The sequence below is a fragment of the Triticum urartu genome, chromosome 1 (assembly GCF_003073215.2).
Source record: "Triticum urartu cultivar G1812 chromosome 1, Tu2.1, whole genome shotgun sequence".
NCBI lineage: Eukaryota > Viridiplantae > Streptophyta > Magnoliopsida > Poales > Poaceae > Triticum > Triticum urartu.
In genome coordinates this window covers 180,881,687-180,892,751 of record NC_053022.1, presented here as the reverse complement: position 1 = coordinate 180,892,751, position 11,065 = coordinate 180,881,687, and the positions used below count along the sequence as shown (strand labels likewise).

Below are 11,065 nucleotides of genomic sequence, written 5' to 3'. Positions count from 1 at the left end.
TATATAACATAAATTTAAACTTACATATACACTCTTTCTATATGTAACCTTCTTGTTAAGTTTCTATACATTTTTCATAAAGTTAAATAACCTTTCATATACATATGTAAGTACATATATTTGGTTTCAGAGATAACAATGCATATTCTAAATTTACATTGTTGAAATATTTAGGAACTTAGTGTTGCTATTTCTTCTAAAGGTACAAGAGAGTACATGTGTGCTATAAGTTATCGTCTGATTAACTAACGTAATTGCGTAAGTTTCATTGTCCCGAACGTACCTACTTTCAAAGTTTCATACTTTCAATTTCCGATATATACAGTCACGTCCTAGATTCGTAAACGTCCTACCTACCATATTATTTTTGTTCTAGGATCTGTACCAATTTTTTTATTCCACAAAATTGGCTAAATCAAAGCTTTGAGTTGTTGAAGGAGGACAAAGTAATAGAAATGAGTTAAAGAAAAAACGATCAAATAGCCCACAACCTTATTCTGACATTGTGCTTACAAAAACATTGAAAGAACATTAAACATGTAGGGGAATACAACATCGACTAACCTGTGTTTGATAAGCTTACGCAATGCTTCTCCTCCTACCTTTGAGTTGCTCTGGACTATGTGTAATTCGCAACAAATAGCTTCAATCCGTTCTCGTCTAAAACGATGTTTTTTTGCAGGGGGTCTACAACGATGTTACTTCAATAACAGTTCTAAGAAAGTATTCTAAGAAGAGAAGCACGGTGTACTTTAGAAGAACAATGAGACAGAAGAATAGAAGGAGCACTTTAAGCACAAGAATAATGTCTAATAGGCACCTGTTACAGGAATTGTTCATCGAAATATCTGTATCTTACAAACGAGACCCATAGAAAAAGATATAATACTTTAGCTTTACAATGTGAATACAGATATATGTGAAGCAATATACGCTCGCGAATACACTAAATAAACATCCAAATTTTTGAATCTTCGCGCAGATCGACGGCCACAAACTACGCGTCCCTGCATTTGCATGCTCTAAATCCTCTTCCCGAAACATCTTAGTAGGTCTGACTAAGGCATATATAGACTACCAAACGTGCCATAATTGCGTCAAATGCTTGCATGAACTTCAGTGAATCGGTTCAATAGAAGGGTTTATATAGAAAAAAAAAGATTCAACACAATTCATTCCAGGCATCGCGTTCGTATGAGGCCCTGTTCAAATACAAGATGCTTAGCTAAAGTGCTTAGGGAAATAATTTATTATTTCTTCAAACACAGATGCTTATTTATAGAGGACAGACATTTATAATGTAGAAATAGGAGCACTTAGCATTCTACAAGGCCTGACTCTGCCAGCCTGCCTGCCTGCCTGCCAGGTACGGTAACTTGTTGCGGCTCGGGGCGAGTTTACGCCAAAGTCCCGGTCTACCGCGAATGCATCACATCGCCACTATAAAACGCGCCCCCTTGACCCCGTCGGAAACCCATCGTTCTGCCGCCGCGACCGGGATGGCGTACCGCCGGAAGCCGCAGTCCTCCTTCGAGCACCACCACCACCCGCAGCCCGTTAGCCCTCCCTCCCCGCCGCAGGACTCCCTCGCCGCGCAGGCCATGCGCGCCTCCGCCGCCCACCGGGACGCCTCTTCTATCTCCTCCGCATACTCCTCCTCGGCTGCCTCCGCGGCCGCCGCCGCTCGCAGGAGCCACGAGCCCTCCGTCTCCACCCCTTCCCCTGTAAGCCACGCCAGCCTCTTAATTACCCGTCCGCCGTCTTCGTCTCTGGATGCGTCGGATGCGTTGGCGGATCTGGTCCGATCGGCGGTTCCCGCGTCCAGGGGTTCCTTGGATTTGTGACGGGGATCTGATTATACAGTGATTAGCGACGGATTGCTCCGTACTTGGACCGACCGACTAACCTTTTTATTCGAGCTGGATGGGCGTTGAACCTCTCGTGCTTGACTTATAGACTGTTGTTGTTCTTTGGTTGGGGCTCCTTGAAATGGGTGGTACTTATTGCTTAGTGTTTTACCCGCTGTTTTGGTGTGTGAAGAGTTTATGTATTTTGGGGGACGCTTGCTCGGAAAGCAAAGTCACTTATTGACGAGGATGGGTCGCCGGGGCAATATGATTCCCCGACGAGACAGCAGCCGCCAAGAGATGGTACATCACCAGCTATCCATGTGAGACCTGCTATCTTGTACAGTACTTCGTAATGCTACTTGACTGAACTCTAATGTGCGAATTTATTCCATTTAATGTGTACCGATCACCCCTTCAATAAGTAGTACTAGTACAGTCTGAACTTTGACTTCTGCGATGAATCCTTGCAACGGCCAGCTTTCTTATCTGTACTTTGTTCTTACATCATGTTTAGTACTTAGTGCTTGTCGGTCTGTATGGTATAATCCTCCCTTTTAACCTTGTGCAATTAACTGTGATCATCATTCTGTGTAGTTCACTTTGAACTGTTCATGTGGCTCATCGACAATCTTTACTGATGTAACAGAGACAACACTTGCAACAGCCAGCGCCAGAGACATGGAAATCCGAGACACCTCCATCTCAGAAGAGGTCCGAGGCATTAGCTTCCTCCCTTAACTATATTGGAGGCACAATAAAGAGTGCCCTCGAAGTAAGTTTATGTTCAAAATTCTCTTAATTTTTTGTTTCCAGAAGTTAATCTGAAATTATGTCTGTCAATGCTACCTTTCACAGTTAACGTGGAAAGGCAATTCTCTTTGCTTTTGTATAGAAACCTAGAAACTGTGAACCATTTTAACCTGTCAGTATATGTCTGACAAGAGCAACCAGTGTCAGATTTATTATTTTACAAGAGCTTAATTAGATTATTTTACCATATTTTCATCCTTATATTTTCCCCTTTGTTGACTCAGCTATATATGTTATTTCTTCCAGGAAGGTCGGATTATTGTAGAGACTAAAACAGCTGACATTATTCAGGAGACGCGTAAACTGAATATAAGGCGGAAAGGAGCTGGATCAAATCCACAAGGAGAAACTTCTCACAAATTTGCTCACAGAAATTTTCCTCAAAATCCACTCGATTACGAAACTCAGTTGAAGGCATCTCGCGACGTAAGGTGGCAAATAAGTGTCAATAGATATATTGTTTCAATGCTCCATTTTACAAAAAAAATTTGGAAGTTCTGCAATTGTGTAGTGTACCGTAACTGAATGTTAAATGTATTTTGATTGATTGCTTTCATAAACATCTTTGTTTATCGGATAGCGATATATGCCTGATTATATTCTTTGTAATAAATATTCCATGAAATGCATTCTTTTTTTATTCGCTATTTTCCTATACCTGAGTACAGTAGCATCAGTTAAGTTAACTTGAATCTGATTTGGCCAACTTTGCGTGCAGGAGTGAATTATTAATTGCTCCATCTTTTGCTCTTACAGGTTGCAAATGCCATGTCAGCAAAAGCAAAGCTGCTATTACGTGAACTGAAGACTGTGAAGGCAGATTTAGCTTTTGCGAAGGAGCGCTGTGCTCAGCTTGAGGACGAGAATAAAATGTTGCGAGAAAATCAAGACAATGGTGATAACCCAGAAGATGATGATCTGGTTAGTACTTTTAATATAAATGGACAAAACTAACTATGTTTATGACCGTAGTCCATCATCCTTTTGATTTTGATTACTGATTTATGTCAAAAGTAATTAGATACTTCTATCATCTAAGTTTTATTAGAAGTTTATTGTCTATATCGTACTAAAAAAATTTATCCCACATTTTTTATTGCTAGACACTGGTAGTCAGTTGTGGTTTTTTACGGAGGGTGGGCTCCAGATGATGAATCACTACCGAATTGACATCAACATAACAAATTAATATGGTCTGCTGTCATCTATGTAACCTAAGAAATAATAAATTACCTTGTTAATGTGGAAAATGAAGAACAATTTCGTTAACTCATGAGTTGGGAATTTTGAATTGTGCTCATCGGTAAGAGAACTTGTGCTAACAGTTGGGAGAACTGTCCTTGCGCGGGTAGGGCTTTTCTTTCTTTTGTTTAGGATGGGCAAGAGGATGGCTGCCTCGGCTTCAAAGCTGTTAGAGAATGCGCTCTTATCACTACAGGGACGCGTCAGATGAAATATTTGAATTTGTTGCAAAATAGCCTACACAAGTCACTCAGATTGCAGTTGCGTGATGGCAATGATTGTTTGTTCATGTCCAAATCTATAAATTGGAATACTAGTACGCTATGTCAATGATCAGTCCATGTCATAGACACAAATCAACTGCCCTAAACATTAGTTGATTACCTCGTCCATTCATTGCTCTGCAGCCGTCCACTAGAGGGTTTGGACCTGATGGGCCAGTCCCATCTGTGTCCTGTTTATTTCATTGCCCTGGTGCGCTGGTAACAGCTGTCTGCCAACCGCCTGCTGCCCCTCGGCCATCTCATACCCCCTAGTCTAGGGGTTGCTTGAGACTGCAGGCTGTCTGTGCCCGCGTCATGTTATGATATCTGTACGCTTCATTTTCTTCTTCCGCGCTGAACACATTCAAACAGAAAAAGTACTCCATGGGTGTATTTTATGATAATAGTGAAGGGTGGACTTGTGCTTTATGAAACCTACACAGTAAAATCCCCTGCTGATAATCATTTGGAGATCATGCCAATACTAGGTGTATAATCCTTAAGTGTTCCCTTGTTATCATTAGTTTCATGGTCAATTCAATGTCATCTTGGAATTGTTTCTATGATGCAGCTGCTGCAATTCTATGGCTGGGTCTCAGGGTTTGGAACTTGCTCTTTGCTAAATATTTTTATTTGGTTTTGTTTTTCTGCTAATAAATATTGTGTGCTGATTGGGAAATTATGCCAAGACTAAGGAATGGTCCTCAGAGTTCTGATTAATTCTATGCTCAACTGAATGTGTAGTACAATTTTCTTTTTTTCTGGAAGGCAGGAGCTGCAATTGTGTGGCTAGTTCTCAGGGTTTAGGGTTTGACAAATGATCAAAGAACAACATGAAAGTGCCGGAATCATAAGTTTGTGTAACTCTAACCAGACGCTTATATTTTTCTCTTGTAAATCTTGAGCTACATCAAAATTGATATATTTTGTGAAATAGAACCAAAATTGGTCAGGCTTAACATGTTGACACTGGTTAACCATTTATATCTTCTGCTTCTTTGCAGATCCGCCTACAATTAGAGACACTATTAGCCGAGAAGGCGCGGCTTGCACATGAAAACTCGGTGTATGCTCGAGAAAATAGATTCCTACGTGAAATTGTAGAGTATCACCAACTTACTATGCAAGATGTCATATATGTGGATGAAGGCATCGAAGAGGTCACTGAGGTGTACCCTACTCAAGTACTGCCTCCAGCGTCTGCTCGCAATGGGTCGGGCCTAGGTCGCGCATCTACTCCAGTGACACTTAAACATATTAACTCATCTCCGGCCTCCACATCTGCCCTTCCGGAACCTTGTCTGATCGTGCCAGTTTCTCCGAAGACGCTTTCTCGGGCTTCATCTCAAAGCAAATAGAGGGTGCCTGGCACCACCAGCCACCGTTCAACAGGTAAAGATGGTTGGTGGTTGATACGAGTAACACATATACTGTAACGGAGGTTGCGGCGCCATTGTGCCTGTGGGATGTTGTGGCCTCTGGGCTGTGGTGAATACACGCAGGATCTGCGATGTGTGTATGATCCGTGTTGTAACTTGTGAGATTTTTCTTTCACATCACCATGCTTGCGAAACTACGCATTGCCGGGTTGCATTTGTCTCTTCAGTTGAGGATTTGATGCTGAGGCCAAATTCAAGGTGCATTGCGTGTCTGCCTGAGACGTTTTACATGTTATATGCAAGCCTTCATTTGTTAATAATGAAGTTATGTAATGTTCATCAAGCAAGCAATGGAATCTCCGAGTGCCTGAAAACCCTGTTGGCACATGACGCTCGACCAGGTGAAGTAGTATCAAGCAGGTACCACTACTCTGAAGGACGACTAGAATCATACAGTATGATGGATTCAGATTTCAACATTACATTCGTGGAAGAACTATTTTTGGCATCCAACCGGTGCACAACCTTTTCCAGCTCGTTGAGTATGCCCCGTTCTTTTGGTTTCGTGATTGAGTCTTGTGCATGCGCTTTCTTCACGTAATGCAGATCAGTTCTTCGCATACATGAATGAGTGTCGTGGATCAGGGGTTCGGTTGCAGATGCCTTACAGGAGCCTTCATTAGTTTGGCTTGCGTAAATCTTTTGGGAGTTCCAAACATCTCCACCTGATGTTTAGGTCCATTAGGAACGAATTTTCTTGAACGGCAATAGCAATCTGACGTGAGATCTAGGAGCCATCCTAGCAAACGAACCCCTTGGACGGTTCGCTACAATAACCCCTCCAAATCCTATTTGTGCCCTTAGGGCATCTTTGAGGCCGATCCGCAAACCTCTCGCAACCGTTCGGACCGCGGAAGCCATCCAAAACAGTCTTGTATCGGCCCGCGAAGGTCCGGACGCAATTTTTCCCGCAAAGGCGCAAATTAGAGACAAAAGTGAGGGATGTTTGCAGGAGTCCGGACACGCGAAACGTCGCTCTTCGCCCTTTTGGCCCAGCCAAAAGGAAGGCCAAGCCCGCGCTTTTGTAGCATCCTGCACTGTTTCCGTGACAAAATCCCCCACTCTCTTCTTTCACTCTCCATCGCTCTCCGCCCAATTCCCGCTCTTTTCTCCAGCCTCTCCTTCATTCCACCGTCGACGCATGGAACCGTCGAAGAACCTGTCAGAGATGGAGCCGGCGGAGGTTGATGTAGACTCGACTAGATGGCGAGTCGTCGACGGCCTGATCTTTCACGGTACTAGCAGCAGGAACAAGAAATTCTGGTCGAGCAAAGATGCAAGACCGTAAGATCAGAAACTTGTGTCGAGTAGGTTAGATCGACTCCACACGCAGCAGCAACAAAATCCCTTCGGATTAGCAACAAAGATATTTGGTGTCCCCCGACATGGGACGTTTTCTGTAGTTTTATTGAACTCACGACTAAAACAAAAATCTGACCTGATACATCGGCCGTAGCCAGCCTTTTATATAGGCGTCACACGGCCAAACCGACCGACAAGAGAAACTAAAACGACACGGACTCTATATCAACTAATCTATGTTATACGTATAGGAATATCTCTCCTAACCATACTAAATAATGTTTTCCTAATAAAATAATACGGCTACGCTGATCACGTACATCTAACCCAACTTAACTAGGACTCTTAGCAAAGTGGAACCCCACTTGGAATTTCTCCAGCCAGGTTACAACTACATGGTGGTGTTCTGAAGTTTGGCTTGATGTCTTCCTTTCATGATTCAGCTGAGTGAATTTGAATACCAACAGAGCCAATATAAAGTATACACGAAGTCTGTGTAGATGCATGCGTTGGAGCTTTCAATTCCTTTGCACTGATACTATTGTGTTTTTCCGTATCTTGAACATATGGCACGACCCTGGATATCTCCATGGTGTTTCTCTCTTTTCTAGTAGCTATAACACCAATGACCGCATCATCCCCTCCTCCTTTAAGAGAAACCGTCCTCGGTTTCAATGTATTCTTCTCAATTTTCTTCTGCAACGAAACAGTGGCATCAACCTGGATTGTGCTATCAAACATTGGCTGCAACACACGCCGCTTTCCGGCCTCCCAAAAAGAATAAGTATTGGACCTCCCCTCATGTGTGGCACGTCGATCATATTGCCAAGGCCTCCCCAACAACAAGTGGCATGCATTCATTGGCAGAACATCATATATCACCGTATCAATATAATCGCCCACAGAAAAATGAAGACGCACCTTGTGAGTAACTTTCAACTCGCCCGGTTGATATAACCATTCGACGCAGTGTGGTTGTGGGTGCCTCCAAGTAGGCAATGCTAAGGCATCCACCAAGTCCTTGCTGACCGCTTTGGTGTAGCTTCCTCCATCTATGATCAACTTACAATTGGTGTTTTTGATTTGGCATTGAGTTTGAAAAATATTCCAACGTTGCCCCTTATCCTCAATGCGATCCTCTTGCACTCGCTGCACCATTAGTGAAGGATATGACTCAGCAGCTTCAAAACTCGCAACCACATTGTCATCATCCCTAGATTTTTCACTAGAAGTGTCAGAAACTGCCTCTTCATCACTAGCGGATGCATAGCCATCTCTCGTGAGCAACACTCTTTTCTCATTAGGACATTCACGCTTCATATGTCCCCTTCCTCCACACTTGAAACACTCTATGTCACTAGTGCGTCCGGTCGACTGTGCATTAGAATCAACCATCGACAGTCCTGATTTTGAAGCATCCTTTTGCATGGAACCATGAGAGCGATTTGATGATGTCGCCCTGGAGCTAGGACCGACATCCTCATTCTTATGCTGCGAGCGATGCCATGTGTTCAAAGTGGTACCGGGAACTGTGTTGACTTGGCGTCGCTTAATCTGTTGTTCCGCACGCACAGCTTGATGCACAAGATCTTGTAAGTTGTAGTAGACCACCATCTCAACACGATCTTGCACCTCGATATTCAGCCCGTTAAAGAAACGTGCCATGGTCGCCTCTGGATCCTCCGTTGTCCCTGTACGTATCATAAGCAATTCCATCTCCTTGTAATATTCATCAACACTCATATTACCTTAAGAGAGTCGCTGCAACTTGTTGTACATATCTCTTTTATAGTGTTCAGGAACAAAACGACGCCTCATGAATTCTTTCATACCTCGCCAAGTAGTCGGGCGATGTCTTGAACGAAAAATTTGATTCCACCAAATTAGCGCGTAACCGGTGAACTCAATTCCAGCAAGTTGAACTTTCTTCTCCTCGCTATAATGATGGGCATCAAATATTTGATCAACACGCATCTCCCACTCCAAATAGCCTTCTGGTTCGCACTTGCCGGAGAACGAAGGAATTGAAATTTTTATGCGCCCAATTCCATCATCCAAAGGCACATGCACAGCTTGACCAACTCGGTCATGCACTCCATCACGAACGGAAGTTTCAGGACGAGGCTCATAGTGTCGTGGTCGTGGAGCGTACCCTGCCTGGTCAACGCCATCATCGAAACCATCATCTCCAGCATGAGGTTGTGCCGCCAGACGGCGATCATGCACGCCGGCATGTCCATCGCGAGCTGGTGGTGCATAATGCAGTGGAGCAGCCGGAGCAGTCTGTGGTGGTGCAGAATTCGTTGCCGGCATATTGATGATGTCTGCCAAACCATCGAACCGAGTGATCAGGACATCTATTCTTTTGCCGAGCGCATCATGACATTGCTTGATGTAGTTGCATGTGTGGTCAAAACCATCCCGAATATTTTGCGGAATATCATCCGCATACACTGGACGTACTATTTCCTCAGAATCAACGGCAACCTCATCACCCTTATTGACCGAGGTTGACATCTTGATCAACACAGTACCGTGAACAACCTTAGCTCTGAATACCACTTGATGTAGACTCGACTAGATGGCGAGTCGTCGACGGCCTGATCTTTCACGGTACTAGCAGCAGGAACAAGAAATTCTGGTCGAGCAAAGATGCAAGACCGTAAGATCAGAAACTTGTGTCGAGTAGGTTAGATCGACTCCACACGCAGCAGCAACAAAATCCCTTCGGATTAGCAACAAAGATATTTGGTGTCCCCCGACATGGGACGTTTTCTGTAGTTTTATTGAACTCACGACTAAAACAAAAATCTGACCTGATACATCGGCCGTAGCCAGCCTTTTATATAGGCGTCACACGGCCAAACCGACCGACAAGAGAAACTAAAACGACACGGACTCTATATCAACTAATCTATGTTATACGTATAGGAATATCTCTCCTAACCATACTAAATAATGTTTTCCTAATAAAATAATACGGCTACGCTGATCACGTACATCTAACCCAACTTAACTAGGACTCTTAGCAAAGTGGAACCCCAGTTGGAATTTCTCCAGCCAGGTTACAACTACATGGTGGTGTTCTGAAGTTTGGCTTGATGTCTTCCTTTCATGATTCAGCTGAGTGAATTTGAATACCAACAGAGCCAATATAAAGTATACACGAAGTCTGTGTAGATGCATGCGTTGGAGCTTTCAATTCCTTTGCACTGATACTATTGTGTTTTTCCGTATCTTGAACATATGGCACGACCCTGGATATCTCCATGGTGTTTCTCTCTTTTCTAGTAGCTATAACACCAATGACCGCATGAGAGGTGCCAGAGGATCCGAGCATCACGCCGCCCGGAAGATCATCTCGGAGACGCGGCAAAATCGCCGCGTCAAAGCGAAGGCCGCAAAGGAGGAGAAACTGAAGAAGTGTCTGTCCGCCGGTGGGCTTGGTGGTGGCAATGGACGTGGTGGGCGTGGCGGACGGGGTGGTCAGCGAGGCCGTGACGAACGCCGCCACACGGGCGCGCCCACAGTGCAGACGACGTTGTGGCCGGAGCCTTACAAGCCTCCGTACAACTACGCCGCCAAGTAGCTCGCAAACCTCGCCGGTACGATTCCTTACATCGTCGATGTTAAGGCGACGCCACTCTTCTCCGAGTATTCTTCGCTGCCGCTCGTCCGGGCGAGGACGGCAAGTGGAGAGCAGATGGGTGTCCACGTGCTGTTTGTTGCAATGCCGAGAGCGGGGGAGCCGGTGTACGACGCAGACAGGGAGATGCTCGATAGCATCCACGATGGAGGCGAGGGAGGAGAAGGGGGTTAGACAGGCAGGTGGAAGACTCGGATCCCACCCAGTCCGGCAACTACCACCAGCAGCAGCCCTACACCTAGACGGCCATGCAACAGTCCTACACCCAGACCGACGATGACACACAACAACAACAACAACAACAACAACAGTATTGGGCTGCGGAGAGCAGCATCCGGAGGGGAGGGGGAGGAGGACGATGAGTCATATGATACAACCGGCGATCCGAAGAAGAAGGGTAGAGGAAAAAGCTTCAACATGCGGGAGTCCGAGTTGCTGTGCGGCGCATGGTTGGCCACCAGCCTCGATCTGGGCCATGGCAAGGAGCAAAAGGGCACAACCTTTTGGAGGAAC

General features: G+C 44.7%; 1 protein-coding gene across 1 annotated transcript; it reads left to right on the top strand.

Annotated features, from left to right (window-relative positions):
• The first annotated feature begins 1,407 nt into the window (after positions 1–1,407).
• Positions 1,408–5,839, top strand: LOC125553330. The gene is made up of 6 exons (XM_048717136.1): positions 1,408–1,777; positions 2,041–2,170; positions 2,497–2,622; positions 2,907–3,086; positions 3,417–3,581; positions 5,170–5,839. Exons 1-6 carry the CDS (start codon positions 1,425–1,427, stop codon positions 5,521–5,523), a joined length of 1,308 nt encoding a protein of 435 aa, XP_048573093.1. The 5' UTR covers positions 1,408–1,424; the 3' UTR covers positions 5,524–5,839.
• The last annotated feature ends 5,226 nt before the right edge of the window (positions 5,840–11,065 follow it).

Coding starts and splice junctions, on each gene's coding strand:
- LOC125553330 (XM_048717136.1), top strand. CDS start 1,425: ATGCATCACATCGCCACTATAAAACGCGCCCCCTTGACCCCGTCGGAA. Junction 1,778..2,040: donor CCGTCTTCGTCTCTGGATGC/GTCGGATGCGTT, acceptor TGGTGTGTGAAG/AGTTTATGTATTTTGGGGGA. Junction 3,582..5,169: donor ACCCAGAAGATGATGATCTG/GTTAGTACTTTT, acceptor GCTTCTTTGCAG/ATCCGCCTACAATTAGAGAC.